General features: G+C 48.1%; 2 protein-coding genes and 1 pseudogene across 4 annotated transcripts; 2 read left to right on the top strand and 1 right to left on the bottom strand.

Annotated features, from left to right (window-relative positions):
- Positions 1 to 240: 240 nt before the first annotated feature.
- On the top strand, positions 241 to 892 carry LOC147372016 (protein cornichon homolog 1 pseudogene; annotated as a pseudogene).
- Positions 893 to 7,159: 6,267 nt separating this feature from the next.
- ACKR5 (atypical chemokine receptor 5) lies at positions 7,160 to 9,285 on the top strand. Its single transcript, XM_086403933.1, has 2 exons — positions 7,160 to 7,316; positions 7,828 to 9,285. The coding sequence occupies exon 2, from the start codon at positions 7,844 to 7,846 to the stop codon at positions 9,023 to 9,025; it is 1,182 nt and encodes a 393-aa protein (XP_086260059.1). The 5' UTR covers positions 7,160 to 7,316; positions 7,828 to 7,843; the 3' UTR covers positions 9,026 to 9,285.
- A 2,641-nt stretch (positions 9,286 to 11,926) lies between these two features.
- On the bottom strand, positions 11,927 to 19,880 carry ZBTB39 (zinc finger and BTB domain containing 39). 3 transcript variants are annotated; one of them, XM_086400470.1, is made up of 2 exons: positions 19,722 to 19,880; positions 11,927 to 18,208 (listed from the first exon to the last, which is right to left on the bottom strand). In XM_086400470.1, the coding sequence occupies exon 2, from the start codon at positions 18,162 to 18,164 to the stop codon at positions 16,041 to 16,043; it is 2,124 nt and encodes a 707-aa protein (XP_086256596.1). In that variant the 5' UTR covers positions 18,165 to 18,208; positions 19,722 to 19,880; the 3' UTR covers positions 11,927 to 16,040. The 3 variants fall into 3 exon arrangements, with proteins under 3 accessions (XP_086256596.1, XP_086256598.1, XP_086256597.1); XM_086400472.1 differs by lacking the exon at positions 19,722 to 19,880 and adding an exon at positions 19,288 to 19,713; XM_086400471.1 differs by lacking the exon at positions 19,722 to 19,880 and adding an exon at positions 19,252 to 19,377.
- Positions 19,881 to 22,483: the final 2,603 nt, after the last annotated feature.

Below are 22,483 nucleotides of genomic sequence, written 5' to 3'. Positions count from 1 at the left end.
TGAGAGACCAGTGATCCAATCCATGTTTCCTGCATTAGCGGCAGGCGAATTCTTTACCACTGAGCACCAGGGAAGCCCCCTGAACGCCACATTTTACATCGTCACAGCTCATCGTGACAGATTTCTGGACCTGGGAGTGATCTGATATGTGAGTGGAGGTGTAACACAGTAAGAAATATATATTTTGGGGGCGGCGGAGGCAACGGCAGTGGAGATATAGGATGTGGCCTCAGGAAGTAAATGGTTTTACTCAGAGGGCCTTGCGCGGCCTTTTTCCGCTGGCAAAGCGCTGCTCCCTTCTCCCAGGCCACTGCATTCACTTTCGAGGCCTTCTGCTATATGCTGGCTGGCGCTGCTGCTCACCTCCACGTTCATCTTCTTCGCCATTTGTTTATAGCATTGGATGAGTTGAAGACTGATTACAAGAATCCTATAGACCAGTGTAATACCCTGAATCCTTTTGTCCTTCCAGACTACCTTAGCCATGCTTACATTCTTTTTTTTTTTTTTCATGCTTTCTTCTGTGTCTTGTTTCTTTATGTAGCAGAGTGGTTTACACTGGGTGTCAATATGCCCCTCTTGGCATATCATATTTGGAAGTATATGAGTAGACCAGTGATGAGTGGACCAGGACTCTATGATCCTACAACCATCATGAATGCAGATATTCTAGCATATTGTCAGAAAAAAGGATGGTGCAAATTAGCTTTTTATCTTCTAGCCTTTTTTTTTTTTACTACCTATATGGCATGATCTATGTTTTGGTGAGCTCTTAGAACAACACTCAGAAGAATTGGTCCAGTTAAGTGCATGCAAAAAGCCACCAACGAATGGATTCTATCCAGCAAGATCCTATTTCCAAGAGTGGCCTATGGAATCTGATCAGTTACTTTAAAAAATGATTTCTTAGTTTTTAAATGTTTCCACATTTTTTTGCTTTTGGAAAGACTGTTTTCATATGTTATACTTGGATAAAGAATTTAAATGGAATTACATATAAATTAATATAAAATGATGCCTCTGGGATTTCTTTGGAAGGAATGATGCTAAAGCTGAAACTCCAGTACTTTGGCCACCTCATGCGAAGAGTTGACTCATTGGAAAAGACTCTGATGCTGGGAGGGATTGGGGGCAGGAGGAGAAGGGGACGACAGAGCATGAGATGGCTGGATGGCATCACTGACTCAATGGATGTGAGTCTCAGTGAACTCCGGGAGTTGGTGATGGACAGGGAGGCCTGGCGTGCTGCGATTCATGGGGTCGCAAAGAGTCGGACACGATTGAGCGACTGATCTGATCTGATGCCTCTGATGTTGACAGGTTGGAACTTGCACTCCTTAAGGAACAGCCATAATCCCTTGAATAATTGCATTAATTATTGACTGTCCTTAGTCCATTGGAAGCTTTTGTTTATAGGCGCTTATAGGACTCATTTTGGTTTTATTGAAATACCATTTAATTGTAAATTAGCTGTAGATATCAGCTCATGTAGATATCAGTTCTGATGAACTGAAAATATGTATCTGACCTGTGGGAAACTTCATGGGTTTCCTTATCTATCATGTAGGTGATTATATATGGATGCATTAAAAAAATAATGAGTGGGATTTTTTTCCTCTTGGACTTGAAATACTGTCCCTGTATGTTGCATGAATGAGAGATTTTCTCATATTTCCACCAATGTAATATACTTGCTTTAATTCTTAAGCATAAGTGAACATGATACAAAAATATATGCTGACTTACTTGTGAAGAATGTATTTAAAGCTATTTTAAATGTGTTTTAATTTGTGAGACTTTACTTATTAAGAAATTAGTTACTATACTTAATGTTATAATCTGGTGATAAAGGTATTCTTAAGAATTTACAAGTACTTTAGATTTTCAAAACTGAATGAGAGAGAACATTGTATAACCATCCAGCTGTTCCTTTAGTGCAATACAATAAAACTCTGAAATTAAAAAAAAAGAAATATATATTTTTGTCTCTGCCTCCAGTTCCTCACACAGAGCTCCTAAAACCTTTGTAATTTTCTGAGTGATGAGAGCATCTTACACAGATTTCCCAGATTCCTTGGAAATTCCTGGGTGATAGGAATGTCTTTGTTCTAATGAGGTGACTCCTGGCCAGCTCCTGAATGGCTTCGGGATGGGGGTGCCCACCAGAAAGTCCAAGCCTTGATTAGAAGCTTAGAACTTTCAGCCTCACTCCTATTATCCTCTGGAGAGAAGAATGGTGTTGGGAGGCTAAATTAATAATCAATCATGTCTATGTGACGATGCCTCCATAAAAATTCCTAAACTATGGGGTTCAGAGAGCTTCCAGTTTGGTGAACAACACATCCATGTGCCAGGAGGGTGGTGTATTTAAACTCCTTGGAGACAGACCTCACCCTATGTACCTCTTTTTCTGGCTCTTCATTTATAGCCTTTACTATAAAACAGTGAACATAAGTAAATGTTTTCCTGAGTTTTGTGAGTCATTCTACCAACTTATGAAAACTGGCAGGAGGGGATTGTGGGAACCCCCAACTTTGTAGTCACGTTGGATAGAAGTGTGGGTACCTAGAGGAACCCATTGCTTGCAACTGAAGTAAAGACAATCTTGTGAGCCCTTAAACCTGTAGTGAAGTGAAGTGAAGTTGCTCAGTCGTGTCCGACTGTTTGCGACCCCATGACTGTAGCCTACCAGATTCCTCCGTCCATGGGATTCTCCAGGCAAGAATACTGTGGAGTCTGACATTAACTCCAGGTGGTTGGTGTCAGAATTGAATTACAGAATACGTAGTTGATGTCTGGAGAGTTGGAAAACTGGTTGGTGTTGGGGGGAAACTCTACACATTTGGTGTCAGAAGTGTCATGAGTAGAGAAAGCTTTAAGAAAACTGAAATATGTAAAATATCCTTTTCCATGGAGATGGCTGGTGGTGACAATGGCATTAAGTACATGTGAATGTACAGATGGCCAATAAACACATGAAAAAATGGTCAACATCACTCATTATTAGAGAAATGCAAATCAAAACTACAATGAGGTATCACCTCACACTGGTCAGAAAACCATCATCAAAAAACCTACAAACAATAAATGTTGGAGAGGATGTGGAGAAAAGGGAACCCTCTTGCACTGTTGGTGGGAATGCAAACTGATGTGGCCACTATGAAGGATGGTATGGAGGTTATATTTAAAACTAGGAATAAAACTACTATATGACCCAACAGTGGTAAAGAATCTGCCTGCCAATGCAAGAGACGCAGGAGATGTGAGTTCAATCCCTGGGTCAGGAAGATCCCCTAGAGGAGGAAATGGCAACCCACTCCAAAATTCTTGCCTGGAAAATTCCATGGACAGAGGAGCCTGGTGGGCTGCAGTCCATGGGGTCACAAAGAGTCAGACACTAAAATCCCATTATTGGGCGTATACTGAGAAAGCCATAATTCCTACTACTCGACATATACTGAGAAAACCATAATTCAAAAAGATACATGCACCCCAGAGTTCATTGCAGCATTATTTACAGTAGCCAGGACAGGGAAGCAACTGAGATGTCCATCAGCAATGAATGGATAAAGAAGTATTACTTAGCCATAAAAAGGAATGAATTTGAGTCAGTTCTAGTGAGGTGAATGAACCTATAGCCTGTTATACAGAGTGAAATAAGTCAGAAAGAGAAAAATAAATATTGTATATTAATGTATATGTATGAAATCTAAAAAAAATGGTACTGATGAACCTATTTTCAGGGCAGGAATAGAGATGCAGACACAGAGAATGGACTTCTGGGCACAGCCAGGGGTAGCGGGGAGGAGAGGGTGAGACGGATTGAGAGAGTAGCCTTGAAACATATCCATCACCGTATGTAAAATAGTAGCCAAGCAGAAGTTGCTGTATGACACAGGGAGCTCAACCTGCTGCTCTGTGCCAACCTAGAGGGGTGGGATGAGGTAGGGGGTGGGAGGCAGGTTCAAGAGGGAGGAGACATATGTATATTTATGGTGGTGATGATTGCATTGTCACATTGTGGTCACATTATCGTATAGCAGAAACCAACACAACACTGTAAAGCAATTATCTTCCAATTAAAAGTTAAAAAAGAATTTTAAAAAGTGCATGTGAATGTACTTAATGCTACTGAACTATATACTTTAAAATAGCCACAATCGTAAATTTGATGTTATGCTTATTTTACCACAATTAAAAAGGTCAATTAGCAGACTTAAAAAAAAAAACACTCTTTGAATGGATAAACAAAATGCACTATATCCACACAATGGAATATTACTTAGCCATAAACGGAAATGAAGTATAGATACAAGCTACAACACAGATGAATCTCAAAAATGTTATGCTAAGTGATGTAAATCGATAAAGTTAGAACACTCCCTCACACCATACACACACATATGCACATACAAAACTCAAGATGGCTTAAAGACAAATATAAGACATGACATCATAAAATTCTTAGAAGAGAACATAGGCAAAACAGTTTCTGACATAAATTATAGCAATGTTTTCTTAGGTCAGTCTCCAATAAATATAGAAATAAAAATAGAATAGAAATAGAATAGAAATAAAAATAAACAAATGGAACCTAATCAAACTTACAAGTTTTGCACAGAAAAAGAAGCCATAAAAAAATGAAAAGACAACCTACTGAATGGGAGAAATTATTTTTGCCAATGATGCAACTAACAGGGCTTAATTTCCAAAATATGCAAACAGCTCGTATAACTCAATAACAAAAAAATCAAAAAATGAGCATAAGACTTAGACATTTCTCCAAAGAAGGCATACAATGGTTGATAGGAACAGGAAAAGATGCTCAACATTGCTAATCATCAGAGAAACGCAAATCAAATCTACAATGAGGTATCACCTCACAGCAGTCAGAATGGCTGTTTTTTAAAAGTCTACAAATAATGAATTGTGGAGAGGATGTGGAAAAAAGGAACCCTTCTACACTGTTGGTGGGAAAGTAAATTAGTGCAGCCACTACAGAAAACAGTATGAAGGTTCCCTAAAAAACTAAAATTAGAATTGCCATATGATTCCCTCCTAGGCATATCCAGAGGAAATTCTTTCAAAAAAGATGCATCCACTCAAATGTTCATAATGGCACTATTTACAATAGCCAAGACATGGAAGCAACCTAAATGTCCATCAACAGATAAATGGATAAAGAAAATGTGGAATACTAGTCAAACATAAAAAAGAAGGAAACAATGCCATTTGCAGCAACACGGATAAATCTAGAGATTATCATAAGTGAAGTCAGAGAAAGACAAACACCATATGACATCACTTAGATTGGAATCTAAAATATGATACAAATAAACTTATTTACAAAACAGAAACACTCACGGACATAGAAAACAAACTTATGGTTACCAAAGGGGAAAGGTGGTGGGGGGGATAAATTAGGAGTTTGGGATTAGCAGATACAAACTACCATGTGTAAAATAGATAAGCAATAAGGTCTTACTGTATAGCATAGGAACTATATTCAATACCCTATAATAAACTATATAACCACTGGTGATCCATTGGTTATGACTCCATGCTTCCACTGCAGGGGGAATGGGCTGGATCCCTGGTTGGGGAACTAAGATTCTCTGTGCAGCATGGTCCAAAAAAAAAGAATATATATATAACTGAATCACTTTGCTATATACCAGAAACTAACATAACCCTGGAAATCACCCATAGTTCAATTTTTTAAATCTTTTAATATTATGCTAAGTGAAAAAGAAAAGACACAAAGGTCTCACATTGTATGATTCAACTGATATTAATTATCTTTAATACATAAATGGCTTGCCAGGTGGTGCTAGTAGTAAAGAATCCACCTGACAATGCAGGAGATGCAAGAGATATGGGTTTGATCACTGGGTCGGGAAGATCCCCTGCAGGAGGAAATGGCAACCCACTCCAGTATACTTGCCTGGAAAATTCCATGGACAGAGGAGCCCGGTGGGCTACAGACCATGGGGTCACAAAGAGTTGGAAATGACTGAGCCGCTGGGCACAATACATAAAACCAGAGAGACAGAAAGCAGAACAGTGGTTGCCAGTACTGAAGAGAGAGCAGACTTGAGAGTGCAGGCTTAACGGATGTGACAAAATTTTCTGCTGGGGTGACGAAAATATTTTGGAATTATAGAGGTATAATATAGAGGTATAGTTGCACAACAATGTGAATACTAAATGCCACAGAATTGTAAACTTTAAAATATTAATATTGTCATAGGGATTTCACCTCTATTAATTTATGTATGTCCAATCCCCTCCAGCCAACACACCCCTGGCCACACAAAGCATGGGCCCAGCTCCAGGTGGCTCTGCTCTCACTTGGATGCTGCTGTGTGGCTTGTGTGAGACAGGCAACATCTCTGGATAAGGAAGCCCACCCTCCCTCCCCACAGGGCTTCCTGGGGGATCAAATGACTAACTGAGATGAAAAAGCTCAGCTGACACAAGATGCTCACCAAGAACACACATCCGGGGTTCCGAGCCTTCCTCTCGGCTTGGAAGCAGCCTGGTGTCTGTCTGTCTTCTCTCTCTCTCCTCCATACTTGGCTGGAGCAGTATGGAGCTTGAGGGCTGGAGAATGCTGTTCACCTCCCCCTCCCCATCCAGGAGTCTCCCTGAAGCTCAGCACAGTCCCCTCCCCATTCAGTCTTACCTCTCTCTCTCCAGAATCTCACCTCAGATCACAGAATGAAGGCTGGAGGAATGGCAGGGTGGCCATTCAGCAGAAGGGCCAGAGTGATTATATCTGAATAATTTTCAGATTTATTTTAGCCCTCCTACCCCCATCCAGTTCTATTTCAGTAGGAGTCAAGACAGGGGAGAGTGGGATTCCAATCCAGTTTATCAGTGGAAAATATATACATATATAAAGCTTTAGCATGTCACTTTGATGGCTCGTTTAATTCTCACAAGCACCCTTATTAAGAGATATGATTGTTGTCCCATTTTGCAGAGGAGAGCACTGAGGCTTAAAGAGGTAAGTTCACCCAGCCACAGGAGTCTGGATTTTAATGTTTGCAGCCTGACTCCTCCCTGTCACCACCACACTGGAACTTTTGCTGTGACTTCCCCTCTAACTGGATTGGGAGAAGGCAGGAAAAACCCCGACCCTCTCCCACAGAGCCTCAGCCAGTGATACTGCTTCCCGGATGAGAAGGGCGGCCCTGAAGTCTGCAGCAGAGCCAGCTCCACAGCCACAGTCCCTTCAGCCTCCCTGCCGCTCCCCAACGGTCCAGACCCACCGGCCCTCCCCAACCAGAGGTGCTCTCGACAGGAAATCTCAGGTGAGGGTCTCCCTCTCTCAGGGAAGCAGGGCGTGGGGTCTGGAGGTGATTGGTTTTCCTGCATGATCCACAGATGTCCCCAGGGATGAAGCGGAGGGGTGTGTGCGTGTGTGTGTGTGTGTGTATGTGTGTCCCACACGCAAGGCCTAAATAGCAAGACAAAGCAGAAGCCCCTAAGGAAGGCCTGCACAAAAGGGCCAAGCAGTGAAGCTCCAGGAGAGAAGCGGAGATGGAACCCACCTAGGGGGACTGGTCACCGGGAAGAAAGCAGTTGGACTCTGGCTTCTCCCACCACGGAGACCCCTTAACAGAATATTTCTGTTCGTGGGTCAAAGCTGGCAGTGAGTTGTGTGCTATTTATTCATAGTTCGAATGTTACACTTCCCTTTCTTCCTCTTCAGACTCAGGATCTTTCCCCAAAACCTCCTGGCCCCCGTGGCCTGTGACCTTGGGGACACAAGGCTGCCTTCGAGGCTCCCTTGCTCCTCCAGCCCTCCCTTCTCCCCATTAGGCACTTGCCAGTCCTCATGTCGGCCACCGCAGGGCCCAGCGTGGCGCCCACCAGAGACGTGGGAGAGATCTACAACTGGACGGAGCTGCTCCACTTCTTCAACCACACCCTGCCCGAGTGCCACATGGAGCTCAACGAGAACACCAAGCGCGTAGCCCTCTTCGTGCTCTACCTGGCCATCTTTGTGGTCGGGCTGGTGGAGAACCTCCTGGTGATCTGCGTCAACTGGCGGGGCTCGGCCCGTGCGGGGCTGCTGCGTCTCTACGTCCTCAATATGGCCATCGCCGACCTGGGCATCATCCTGTCTCTGCCAGTGTGGATGCTGGAGGCCACGCTGGACTACACCTGGCTCTGGGGCAGCTTCTCCTGCCGCTTCACTCACTATTTCTACTATGCCAACATGTACAGCAGCATCTTCTTCCTAGTGTGCCTCAGCGTGGACCGCTACGTCACCCTCACCAACGCCTCTACCTCCTGGCAGCGCCACCAGCACCGAGGGCGCAGGGCCGTGTGTGCCGGGGTCTGGGTCCTCTCGGCCCTCATCCCGCTGCCTGAGGTGGTCCACATCCGGCTGGTGGACAGCTTTGAGCCCATGTGCCTCTTCATGGCGCCTTTTGAAACATACAGCACATGGGCCACGGTGGTGGCCCTGTCCACCACTGTCCTGGGCTTCCTGCTGCCCTTGCCCCTCATTGCCGTCTTCAATGTGCTGACAGCCCGCCGGCTCCGGCAGACAGGACAGCCCGAGGGCCGGCGCCACTGCCTGCTGGTGTGTGCCTACATAGCCGTCTTTGTCATCTGCTGGCTGCCCTACCACCTGACCCTGCTGCTGCTCACACTTCACGGCACCCACATCTCCCTCCACTGCTACCTGGCCCACCTGCTCTACTTCTTCTACGACATCATTGACTGCTTCTCCATGCTCCACTGTGTTGTCAACCCCATCCTTTATAACTTCCTCAGCCCGAGCTTCCGGGGCCGGCTCCTCAACGCCGTGGTCCATTACCTTCCCAAGGTCCAGGTCAGGGAGGGCAGACATGCCTCCACCTCCTCCTCCTCCTCCACCCAGCATTCCATCATCATCACCAAGGAGGGTACCCAGCCCCCTGCAGCTGGCCCCCACCAGCACCCAAGCCTGAACTTCCAGGCAGCAAATACCCTACCCACCTCCGCTCCTCAGTCTCTTGTAGCCAGCTGAGGAAGAGTCCAGTGTCCTCCACCAGTGAAGTAGAAAGCTGGAAGTAGGTGAGAGATCTGAGGAGGTGGGGTGGCATGGGAGAGGGTTAGAGTACTCATGGCCAATATTGAGTATGTCTTCAAATATTGAGGTGGGGATGGGGAGGGAGGCGGGGAGGGAGGCAGGCAGGGGAAGAGAGCAGATCCTTGGCGTTGTACTATTTGAAACCATCCTTGCGCCGAAGATGCAGGGGAAAAGGTGAAATAAAGAATAGAGACAGACACGACTCTGAATCTCTGAACAAGTCTGCACTGCAAGCTGGGTTTGGGAATGGAGCTGAGGCCAAAGAGATGCTCAGCAAAAACCACCCCGGCCGGAAAGAGTGAGCTCCACAGGAACCGCACACAACTTTCCTTTTGTGTTTGCGCTTGTTGACCTCCCAGCACATCATGCAGGCTGCAGGGACAAGAGGCCAGAGGCCAAGGAGCCAGGAGGCCTCAGCAGGCTGTTTCCCAGCAGTGCATCCTCAATGCGATGATAAATGGAGCGGGTGGGGACAGCAGGGGCGGGTGAGGCCGAGGTCCGAGACAGGCACCCTTTAGCTGGGAGGACTCTCCTCCCCCACCATTCAGGAAAGGGCTTGCTGACACTCTCCTCCTTGCCCATCCTGATCCCCCTCCCCCCACAAGCAGAGGAGCTGTCCCGAAGTCCATGCTGCTCATAGCCCCTCTGCCCCCAGCTCTGGGTCTAGCACGTTTCCAGACTTCTGCCCCCAGTCCCTCCCTTTCTCTCTGGATCCCAGGAAAATATCAAGGGACAACCATTCTGGGAACAGACTTCAGGATGGGTAGCAGCAGGCACTCACAGGTGGTCTGTCCCTCAGTCCTGCCCCTGCAGAGAGTGGGAAGTGGAAATCTTCCAGTTCTGTCACAGGGCAGAGGCCTGGTGTCTCCTAAGTCAGTTTTCACCCTCAGACTTCTTTCTTCCTGGCCAAGTCTCCTCTTAATTTTCCTGTCCAGCAACTTCTATTCACACTTGTCCTATAGACAGGAACAGAAGTCCCCTTGCAAACACGGAGGTCTTCTGGAAAGGACTCTATATACCAGTTTGGGAAACTAGGACCTTGTCCACGAAGCGCTTTGACTGAAGTAACGCCTCAGAGCAGGCCCCAGCCCACCAGTCCTGAGCCCTCCGCCTCTGCATCCTGCCTGTGGAGAATTGAGGGGCTTGTGGACACAATCACTGAGACCTTCTGTCCTGCTCAAGTGCTCAGTTATGTCTGGAATGTTTAATTTGGAATAGCTACTCACTGACCTGGAGGGCCTCCCCCTCTGCTCTTGGAAATCTGAGATGCATTAAACAGATTCACCAGATGCATTAAACATGTGCTCTAGAACTGTATGAACCCATTTGTCAGGAGCACCAAGGGAAGTCCGTTTAACTCCCTCTGCTCACTGGACTCAAACCTGAAAAAGGGTCTTTTTATTTAAAGGGTCTTCATGCTACAAGAAGGCAATGGCACCCCACTCCAGTACTCTTGCCTGGAAAATCCCATGGATGGAGAAGCCTGGTAGGCTTCAGTCCATGGGGTTGCTAAGAGTCAGACATGACTGAGCAACTTCACTTTCACTTTTCACTTTCATGCATTGGAGAAGGAAATGGCAACCCACTGCAGTGTTCTTGCCTGGAGAATCCCAGGGACGGGGGAGCCTCATGGGCTGCTGTCCATTGGGTCACACAGAGTCGGACACGACTGAAGTGACTTAGCAATAGCAGCATGCTACAAGGAGAAGGCAATGGCACCCCACTCCAGTACTCTTGCCTGGAAAATCCCATGGACGGAGGAGCCTGGTAGGCTGCAGTCCATGGGGTCACGAAGAGTCAGACATGACTGAGCGACTTCACTTTCACTTTTCACTTTCATGCATTGGAGACGGAAATAGCCACCCACTCCAGTGTTCTTGCCTGGAGAATCCCAGGGACGGGGGAGCCTCGTGGGCTGCCGTCTCTGGGGTCGCAGAGTCGGACACGACTGAAGCGACTTAGCAGCAGCATGCTACAAACTGCTGCTCAGTAGTACAGAGCTGGAGCCTTTTTCAACTAGGGGAGTCCAGGAACCTAACAATGCAGAGAATGTATTATAAAGACTTTCCTCCCCTGTGCCCACATAAAAACCCAGCCCAGATCCAATGCCCTTATCACTGCCACTCCCAAATCAGGCTCCAGAAGTTCCCTCGAGGAAACCCAGATCTACATCTCTGTTACATTCTAGGCTACCTGAGGCCACTTTCCCAACATCTTCTTTTCTCACAGACTCCACTTTGGCAACCAGTGATCACTCTGATAGCACAGGTACTTCCTTAGGGCCTGAGAAGCAAGCAAGGGGCTGATGGCAGCAAGGCCCCCAGCTCTGTGTTTGCTGAGCACTGATGGGGGCCAGGTCCAATCCGTGTGCCCTGAGACCAAGGGGACCATGTCACATCCTAACTCCAGGTCTGTCTCCTCTCTGTAGGGGAATGTTGGTTACCAACCTCATGAAATTAGGCCAAACCTCTGCCCCCTCTCTGAATTTGCCTCTCTCCATTCCGACACACCATGTCATGTTGAATGGCACCAGCAAGACAATTTGTGACCAACCCTCTGGTCCAACCAGACATTAGTAGAGTCCCACTGCTCTCTCTGGGCCAATAAAAGATTCCCCTTAGAGATGGTCCCTCTGAAAAGGTTAGGTCATTGAGTTAATTTTCCACTAAAAACAGATCAAGTCAACCCCGGGGAATTCCAGCTACAGGAAAGGAAATGTGCTACCTGAAAGAACTCTGGCATCCGCTGAGCAGAATATTGCTACTGAGAGGGTGATGGCCCAGATACTCTGAACTGTGAGGGATGAGCAGACCACAGTAAATAGGAAAAGAACTACCGTTTCAAATTTCCTTTTTTTTATTCTAAATAAAAACCACACTTTGTGCTGAACAATGGAATATAAAAGAATCAGATGTACAACGATTTTAGACATCTACTATTTGAGAAAAGAAGTTTACAAAATATACAAAACTTTACAGCAATAGATAGTAAACACTTAAATATTAGGAGGTCAGTACTTATTAATTTAATGGAAGGAGTTAAATGTCAACAACTCTTCTCAGTTTCATAAGAGATGTAGCTAATAGAGGTGGGAGGGGAGGGTGGACTGGACAGGGGAAGGGTGTTAAAGAAAACATCCAAAGTAAAAGTTCCATTTTCATTCTGATATGACGTTTACCATGAGTAAGCACATTGAAACAAACGCTGTGTGCCCTGCTTCCTGATTCGTTCAGTGCAGGATTTAGGGAAAAGGACACACGAGGATTCCCAGATGGGCAGATTTCTGCACACAGCCCACTTCCATGCCAACAAAATCATGTCCGTATATGAAGAAGTGTAAATTCACTTCCAAAGTTGAATAGTCTGGGGGTCGGAGGGTGATAGGGCACAGCAGATGGTCAGAAGAGGAATATTCACCAGCAGCAAAACCTGACTGGGGAAAAGATCATTAAACTCAGAGGTTTCCTAGAGACAAAAGGGTACTCATAGACTAGAAGAATGTCAAAAAGAATTTTTACCTATTTCTTGACTCCCATCCCCACCTCCTTTCTTCCCAACTAGCCATGAACTAGAGACTCCATGGAGTCTGAAACTTTAGGACCAAACACCAGGGTACAGCAGAGCTTCCTGGCAGGTCCTGTAGTGTCAGTGAGTCATGGATGGGCAGAGGAGTGCCACGATACTGATCCCTTCCTCTGGCCACAAGCAGCTGTTTACAGTGTGCCATTAGAATAACAGGGGCTTCCCTGGTGGCTCAGATGGTAAAGAATCTGCCTGCAATGCAGGAGACCTGGGTTGGATCCCTGGGTCGAGAAGATCCCCTTGAGAAGGGAATGGCTACCCAACCCAGTATCCTTGCCTGGAGAATTTCATGGACAGAGGAGCCTGGCAGGCAACAGTCCACGGGGTTGCAAAGAGTCAGAACGACTGAACGACTAACACAAGAACATTGAGTATCACCCTTTCCCTTAGGAAAAAAGATGAGAATGGCCTTGTGTTTGCTTTAATGCTCTAGTTGCCACAAAATTCTTAATAGTTTCTAAACAAAGGGCTCTATAAATTATGTAGCCAGTCCTGAGTACTGAACAAGAAAAAAAGGTGGGGGATGAAAAAGAAAAGACATTCAAGGATCAAACAGAACGAACCTTGGAATAATACAGCAGAAGACAGTGCTAAACTGGGCTCCAGGGCAGAGGGCAACACAACCCAATGAACAGACAATTGAAAATATTTTAAATTCAGAATAAAATTAATACCTTCCACCAGATATCTTAAGAGTGCCCTTTGCCACAATATAGTGTTTCAAGTAAAAGAGTGCAGAAAAGAGTGGCTGGTGGCAGAGGAAGCAAACATGACTCCAAACAGAGGAAGGGTTGAGGTGCGAATATGGGGGACACGTGGGGGACAGTGTTTGGTCAATGAGCCTCATGAGCTACTGACCCTGCTACATGTCTGACTGCAGCCAACCAAGCCACCCTGGTCAACCACTTGGCCTCAGGAGGATCAGGGGGTGCAGTCTTTTATTTAGTGTTAGGGGTAAAGTTTCAAGGATTTGCTTTTTGGTTTACTGGCAAAAAGGGAAAACTTCACAGTTTCAGGTTAAGTATACAGACTACCCAGCATCAGTGATAACCCTCTGTTAAGGAAAAGGGTTTCTCCAGCATACTGATCCATTCTCAGCTACCCAGCTGGCTTCTCGGGAGTAGCCCCACTCTCAAATCTGGCCATTCAAAACTCAGTCCTCACCCACAATCTGGGAGAAAAAGCACTCAGGCTTGAAAAACTGAGAAGATAGTTGACTGTGGTCTTTTACACACTTCGCTTCTTAAACGACTAATGGGAAGAAAGGAAGCAGTCAGGGATGAAAAGTCTCAGCACTGCTTTCTAACAAGAATATCCCAAGGGAACATTTAACTCATTGGATTCTGATAGTGAAAGCTGGCCACTTGACAAGTCCCTTCAAGTAATGGTCACCTCACTGGACAGCTTTGCACACAAAACTCCAAGGCTTTATTATAAGTTAGGGCTGGGGGGAGATCCGGGGGCAAGTCCAAAAGGGCCCCAGGGCTTTGGTTTACTTGTATGTGTTACTATAACTTCCCAACTTCAGGAAGAATGAGAAAATATGCAAACAGGGCCTTCGTGTGATCTTATCCCCTCAACCCAGTCCCCAACCTACTCAACCACAGGATGGAAAGGGGATAAAAGGTCCAGGGATTTAACAAGCCTCAACTTTCTAGAATTTATATCCATTCCCTAAAGGGCTCCCTGGGTTTATTCTGCAAGACACTTATCTGGAGAGAAAAGCATTTGCTTATTTAAAGGCTTGATCTGTTCTCCCCTAGTTCAAGCCCCTGTTCCCCAAATATCTGGCCAGGACTGTCCCCTGGAATATGGCTACTTGCTGGGGAGAAGCTCATTTTCCTGAAGTCTCTTAGCCAACAGAGATGCTGGGTAATATGTATACAAAAACAAAAATAAATAAATATTAATGTCCAAAAAGGCTTTGTGAGTTAATTAAAACTACTTGCTTGTAAAACAGCCCGGGGTGCTGCTGAGTCCCACGAGGGGCAGGGGCAGGGCCAAGGCCAGGGACCCCCAGAGCTCGCCTGAGCAGGTGAGGTAGTATGGGTTTTGGAGGTGCCACCTTGTGAGATGCGAGATCCGAGGGCTCTCTCCCTCAAGCCTTCTTTGGGCAAGATCCCCTCAAAAGGCAACTAAGAACAGAGTCAACCAGCAACCCCGACTGGGGTTTACCCAGTCACCTGGAGAGGGCTTGAACCAGCTGTTGGTCAACAGCGCCCTCTGGTGGCCATACAATGACAGATCAGGATAAATCCAGCAGGTCAAAGGTGAGCTGCCAAAACTCTGGCCCAGTTAGCACAAAGTAAACAACAGGTTACCTGACCGGGACAGACAGAATGTACATCCAGCTACTCAGGTCCCTTTAATCCTGAAGGGCTCACAGTCCACCCCTCCACCTCATGGGGTCTTCACATCTACACTATAGGCCAAAAACACTTCTAGGTGGGAGACTGGATGCAAATTAAGGCTGCTGCTTCAGAGACATCCCCACCCTTCCACCAGGAAACTCAGGGTCGAGGGAGGCCAGATGATTGATGACTACATCAAAGTGGCTCCCTGTCTTTTTTGCCCACAGGGAAGGCCTGACATCCTGGGCCACCACTCCGTAATATCACATTTCTTTGGAATTGAGGGGAAAAGAGAAATCTCCCTTCCTGTCCATCCCAGGCTGCTGCTTTCAGCAGCACTGCAGGACACCTCTTGCAGCTGGCAACGATTCATCCCAAAGCTTTCAGACCTAAACAGAAAGCTTTGTCCCCGGTTTGGATCCAGCTGCCAAGAGATTTTACTGTCCAATCAGCAGATTAGAGCCCTGGAACAAGCAGGCCCCTCATCCCTGACAGCTTGTCCCTGCTAAGGGATGGGACCAGCACCCAAGGGTGAGCTGCCTTGTCTTTTCTGAATGACCACATTCCCAAAATCTCTCCTGGCTGGCTGTCCTGGTTGGAGATCCGGCAGTAATACCCACAGTGAAAACCTCTCTCCACCTCCTCTGTTCAGTGAGGCTGTTGGTTGGATTCTTAGCAGCATAAAACCTATCAGTAAACTAAAACTCAAGAGGCTGGGGAAGGGAATCTAGCTGACACCAACTGCCTGATGAGATCCCAAAACCAGCCTCCAAAGAATCAAAGACACAGCCCTCCATGGACAAGAACAGGTAAGGAGGTAAACATGACAGGGCCGCTGCTTCTCAGAAACAGTTAGTGTTCGTGTGCTATGTATTCTTTTGTCTTCTTTAAACACAGGACAGAACAGAATTCCTAGCAAGGCAAAACTGTAACTTCAGCTGGGGCAGGACCAACAGCCATTAGAAAACCAATGTCCTGGCTGCCGCCTGGGAGTTCCCCTTGGCTCTGCTGGGACCCAGTCAGCTGTCCGGGTTCTTCTCCGCTTCTTTGGAATGAATAATGTACATGAAGGTTTGCTCGATGGTGAAGTCGGGTGGGAGGCTGCCTTTGTGCACACCGACGTGCTTGCTCATGAGGTTAAGGGTAGAGCTGTAGTGGCCACAGACCGTGCAGCGATACATGAGAGCCCCCGAGTGCGTCTTCAGGTGGCACTTGATGGTCGAGCGGCCTCGGAAGAACTTGTGGCACACCTTACACTGGTACGGCTTCTCGCCCGTGTGGATCCGCCGGTGGTAGTTAAACTCACTCGTGTGGGCAAACCTTTTGCCGCACACCTTGCAGCTATACTTGCTGTTCCCGGGTTGGCCCTGCAGCGCCAGTTCCTCACTCAGGAACTCCTCTGCCGGCAGCTTCCGCTTCTGGAGAGCTGGGTTCTGGAGTCCAAAACCAGGCCGTGTGTCAAGGCCACTGTTGCACTTGTGCTGGCTGACATGGTAGCGATAGGCAGCCTCTGACTTGAAGCTCTGGCTGCACAAGTGACAGCGGAAGAGGGCATCTTCCAGGCTTTGGTGCACAGCCATGTGCTTCTCCAGGAGATGCCAGTCCACAAAGCTGTTTGCACACACAGAGCAAGAGAAGACAGAGATGCCAAGGTGGGAAAGTGTGTGCCACATGAGGCTGCAGAGGTTGAGGTGGCGCTGGTCACAGACGCTGCAGGCCTGGCCCTTCAGGTTCAGATGGTCAAGGATATGGCCCCGGACCACATGGAAATCTTTGGCCAATGCCTTCCCACAGGCAGCACATTTCAGCTCTGCAGAGACCGCCCCTGCAAAGAGACCCAGCTTCCCAGGCAAGGGGTCGTTGGGGTGGACGATGATGTTGTTCTCAAATATTCCATCCCGTCGGTGGAGGGTCAGTTGCCACTGGGTAAAGAACTTAGTTTCACACATGTCGCAGGAGAAGAGGAAAATACCGATGTGGGAGAGAACATGGGTGACCCGGGAGTTCCGGTCCTGGAAATGGGTCTCACAGACCTTGCAGTTGCCAGTCAGCAGGTCCACGTGGTCCCGAGCATGTTGTCGGATCAGTTGAATGTTGGGCTCTAGAACCTTCTTGCATACCTGGCAGGGCATGGCCTTATTCTCTCGGTTTTCACTCTCTCCAAAAGTTAGCTCATCCTCACTGTCATCACTCAATTCAATCACCTCCTCAGCTGTGCCAATCTCCTCAGTGGGGTCTTCAAACTGCAAGTCATCATCCCCCAGGTCCTCCAACTGGAGCTCATCCATCTGCCCAAAGCTTGGGTCTTTGGAATGGTCGCTGTTGCTCAGACAGGAGTTGGTCCCAGTGGTAATGTCTACTGCACTGTCAGGAGTGAAGAAGCTGTTCTTACTGAAGTCTCCATTGCTCTGGACTTTGTATGGCTGGCAGGAGCTGGTGCTGGTTTGGATGCCCGTGCTGACAGTGCCCAGGACTGGCTGGGTCACCACGCTGGGGACAGATGTGAACGGAGCAGGGGCATCGTGGTCTTCTGTCTTTGGTGGCAGCGGCTGCAGGCTATGGTTAGTGTCACTGGTAACATTTCTCTCCTCCTCTTTATAGTTTCCTCCAGCATCACTAGGTAACGCATAGTTTCTATCAGGACCAAAGTGCTCCCCGCTCCCCCGGAGTTCTCCAAGGGGATGGGGGGGTTCTACTGAGCTACAACTCGGGGTACCAGAGTGGTTCTCACTGGTGCTGGTCAGGGGCTTGGCCACGGCAGTGCTCTCCAGGTCAGGAAAGGTGGAGTGACAGGCCCGGAGGAGATCGTCCATACCCAGACGCTCTGCTACCTCGTAGATGACTCCGACGTTGATCAGGTCCGTGAAGAGTTCTGACGTGTAGACAAAGCTTAGAATCTTCTCGAAGTTGGCAGGAGTGATAAAGTCCACCACATAGGTCCTGGCAGCATCAAGCCCAGTGTTGAGGAAGAGGTTCTGGAAATAGCCAGCCGCACAGGCCAGCACAGCTTTGTGGGCCGGGAAGGAACGGCTCCCCACCACGATGGTGACATCGCACATGGTCTCCGAGAGCCGGCACTTGTTGAGTTCTTTCAGCAGGTTGTTGGGGTGGTTGGTGCTTTGCAGTTTGATCCTCATGCCCATCTTAGCAGCTCCTGTGAAGTTGCCTCCTTATCAGCACAGTTAATCTGCGGATAGCAAAAGGATAAGGTGGATGGCCAAACACATCCTTGTAGGTGAAGAGCTCTGCGGGACAATAGCCCCAGGTAGAGAGCAAGCGTGAATGGACATACACTTGCTCCATTCTGCTGGAGGGGACAATGACAGCAGAAGTGATGGGACAGTGACCTTTCTCCCTGCACATCCCCCAAGACATCTCCCTGCACATCCCCCAAGACAGAGTGATCACAAAAAAATCCAAAAATATTGAAAAAAATCTGATAAACTGTTCTCTAAGACAAGCCTGACTGGACAGAAGCTAGTGATTTAAAGCCAAAGTAGTCTCTTGATACCTTCTTATATTTCATTACCAGAGCAAATGGTTCAAACTTTTCTCATATTAATTTCCTAATTTCTTCCTGAATACAAGCTTTCCAATCTCACTGAGTATATTCTCTTCCCTTACTAGGCCAAATGCCATACACATACTTGAACACAATTATCAAGCTCCATTAGCTACTGGGGAAAAGATGCTTTATCCTTTCCTTTCCTCTCACGGCTGTGTTCTTTCAGGCCCTAAAATAAACCACTTGCTTATTCTTGAGTTCCCATCTTTCCCTATCTAAGCTACCTGCCTCCTAGCCCAGGGCCATTCAGATAGTGCTCTATCATACTCTCTGTAGCTTGTGGGTGACGTCAGAGAAGTAAAGTTAAGACGAACACAACTATGGTATTTAGAATTACCTAAATACTCTTTGGGTCTTTTTTTCCCCACCCTTTTCAGGAGCTATGCTTATGTTGACCAGAACTGAGAGATTTACCTGATGCCTTGGGATAGGGTTTGGGATAAGAAGCTATCCAATTTACACAGGTAACTCCTAAAGGCTTGCTCGGTACCATTTTCCCCCCACTTTTTGAGTCCTGCAGGCCAGAAAAAAGCCAAACTCGTTGCCCTCTCCTTCAGCCTCATGACTCGCCCTATGCAACACAGCCCCCTTCCTCCACCTCACCACACTGGACTAACTCCCAACTTTTTCTGGGGCCCGGGAAGCCTCTGAGCTTTGTTGGGTACCAGCGAAGGATCTCCGGGGCCCTGGTGGCCACACACCAACGGTCAGCAGGTCGGGGCACCGGGAAGCACGAGCGGCAGTGGGAGGGGACGGATTCGGAACTTCTGAGAAGGGACCCCAACAACCGCGCGGCGCCACGGTCTCCCTTCTGGAGGGTCGAATTCGGGAGGAAGGGCGTTGGATCCGGCTGGGGCACTCCATCTAGGGGGCATCAAGCACCTCGCTCCCTTCCCCCAAACAGCCGGGAATTCCTCAGGGCGACCTCGGGCGGGGGCAAGGGGGTGGCGGCGGGGCGCTGGGCCGGCCGGGGGTCGAAGGGATCGGCGGCGGGGCCGGCGGGGGTCGGCGCGCGGCGGGGGAGGATGGATCCGGCCGAGGGTAGCGGGCGGGAGGGAGCCCAGCGAGAGCGAGAGAAAGGCCGGGACGAGGGTCGGGCCTCGGCCAGGGCAGCCCTCGGCCTGGCCGCGCTTACCCGGCTCCGCGGGGCCCGAGCACCATCGCCGCCGCCGCCTCACACAAAGGCCCCGGCCCGCCGTGCCCGGCCCGACGAGGAGGCGGCGCCGCCGGCCGCGGCCAGACTCTCCATCCGCCGCGCCGCTCGCCGCGCCGGCCCGGGCCGCCCCCACCGCCCGGCCCGCAGCGCCCCCCGCCGTCCCGGAGGAGGCAGCGCCCCCCGCCGCTCGGCCGCAGCGCCCCCAGCCGCCAGGGAGGAGGCAGCGCCCCCACACGGTGGGGCCGGGAGCGAAGCAGGCTGGCCGAAGCCACTGCGCCACCCGGGGACCCCCGGCCCCACTTCTGACCCCCGCGAGCCCCTGGGGCCCGCCGCCACCGGGCCCTCGCGGGCATTTGCCAGGACGTTTCCAGCCCTCACGGCCACCACCACCCAAGCCTGGCTTTTTTTGAAGCACTGATCCTGTAAGTGCTGGACCACTCCCTCCTCGCCCTAGTACCTGGAGAAATGAAAAACGCTATCCCAAGGCTAAGCTTAAATCGCCTCCCCTGTTCTACATCTCACAGTCCCAAAAGTTTACTCTCAAAACGTCTGCTGGTGTAGTTTCAGAAACAGTTGTAGGATTGCCACTTTAACTATTTGTCTCCTCCGCTAGGCAGTACGGAGAAGGCAATGGCACCCCACTCCAGTGTTCTTGCCTGGAGAATCCCAGGGACAGAGGAGCCTAGTGGGCTGCCGTCTATGGGATCGCACAGAGTCGGACACGACTGAAGCAACTTAGCAGCAGCAGCAGCAGCTAGGCAGTGAGCTTCCTGAAGGCAGAGGCTGTTGTTCTGCACACGGCTGTGTCTCCGCTGCTCCCTCCCACCCCCGCCCCAACACACAGGCTTCTGGTTCATAGGAAAGGTGCTTAACAAAGCCTGTTTGAATGAAGAACAAGTACTAGAGGGTTGGGCTCCCGGTGGACCACCCTCTGAAAGTTCATTGTGGACCCTCCTTCCAGCTGCGCCACCAAATGAAGGATTTCACAGTATCCCACTGCACCGTGGCAGCGCAGGCCTGTTTGGGGCAGCCTGTCCTTCCTGGAGGGGAGCAGAACTTGACACCCCAACATATGTTTCTTTGGCATAAGGATTATTTTTAAGAAGCAGCAGGCAGCGGAGAAGCTCTGAAAAATGAGCAGAGGTTACCCTTTTGTAAGAGCCATTTACATTTATAAGGGAAATGTCCATTTGTCTCTGAACCGGGAAAAGAAGGGTAGATAATGTCAAGAAAGTCTTAGTTTTCCTGGGTATCTCCCATGTATATGGAAGTATACATATTTTTAAACTTGTTTCTTTTTTCCTGTTATGCTGTCTTTTATTATTTACTCAGCCAAGAACCTCGAAGGGTAGAGTGGGAAATTATTTTTCCTTGCTACTTCCTCAACTCTTTCTAGAGCTCCATTTCTCTGCTTCCACCCTTTAGTGCAGCAGTTACCCTCCAAATCTCCCCAGATATTCCTGCCTAAGATACGTCATCAAACCAAAACTTTGCCTGAGTTTCACTGACAGATGTGATCAAAACTTTAAGGCATGAGCACCATTGCCAGCTATCACTCTGAAGTTCTCCCCATAGTTTTTACTGTGACGATCACAGGTCATGAAGGATTTTTGGCTGAATCTTTATGGTATTCACAGGTCATGACTTCAGGCTCACAGGTTTTTCAGTCTATCATACTTTTGATTCCCTTTTTGGCATTCCAGTCTTAGAGGGATCATTGGCTTGGTGGTTAGCAGCTGAGGACACACACTTAAAGCTTTTTGGAGAATATAGGACACCAGAGGGACTACTATGATAATTACAAGCTGGACAATTCCCAGTGTCTGGAGTGCACTTCAGAGCCATGGTCCCCAAGACCCAAAGGAATCAAAATCAAACCAGTCAAAGAAAGACCCCTTTGAGGGGTCTTTAGAGGGAGCACCTTTTGAAGTGGCTTATTCAGTAATCTTAGGTAGCTGAATTCAACCTCCCCAGAAGTGTTAATTTAGGTATGATAGGTGGTGGTGGCCATAATAGATACCTATTTGTTCAGCTAAAAGAAAATCTAAATTGCTCTAGCAGTACATTCAGCAAAAGCTTCCAGAGCTGAGGAGAGATTCCTGATCATATAGCCTCATCTATACTCACTCCTAACCAGGAGTAGAGGGTCTTGTAAGCAAATCCTGAATCATGAAAGCCTCCTGGTAGGTCCTTTCTAATTTGATGATGTAAATTCAGGGGAGTTGACGCAATGCGGTGAAGAATTTGCATAGGGCCTTAAAGAACAATCTCTTTTCCAGCATTCCCATTGATTACAACTGAAATATCAATCCCTGGGGAAGCATTTTGACGATGGGCCCCTAGGAGGATATAATATGGGAGGCCTGGGTGTTGTTCTAGATACTTTTTGTGTTTTTAGTAAGATTTTGCCATTTTTGTAGGTATTTATTGCTTCTGGAACCATCATTCTTAGACATAAAATAGGCAGGTATGCCAGAAGGTGGTGTGCTTCACTCTTTGGAGCTTAAGAATCCTGTTACGTTTTTAGCTAAGATTTTGGGTCTCTTGAAGCTAAGGCAGACGCTTTAACCTCTGAGCCACCAGGGAAGCTTTGAAGCTAAACTAATACCTAAAAAGAATTGCCACTGGGCTGGAGATTGTGTGATGTTTTACAAGTGCATCTCTTTGCATGGAAATTTTATTGATGTTGGCATTCTATGACCAAATTTTCCTAAAATGGGAGTCTCTCTGTTAGGTGATGA

This window comes from Bos grunniens, chromosome 5 (assembly GCF_055505025.1).
Source record: "Bos grunniens cultivar Pamir isolate PY7600 chromosome 5, Bosgru_T2T1.0, whole genome shotgun sequence".
Classification (NCBI taxonomy): domain Eukaryota; kingdom Metazoa; phylum Chordata; class Mammalia; order Artiodactyla; family Bovidae; genus Bos; species Bos grunniens.
This window is presented reverse-complemented; position numbering and strand designations above follow the sequence as displayed.

Coding starts and splice junctions, on each gene's coding strand:
- ACKR5 (XM_086403933.1), top strand. CDS start 7,844: ATGTCGGCCACCGCAGGGCCCAGCGTGGCGCCCACCAGAGACGTGGGA.
- ZBTB39 (XM_086400470.1), bottom strand. CDS start 18,164: ATGGGCATGAGGATCAAACTGCAAAGCACCAACCACCCCAACAACCTG.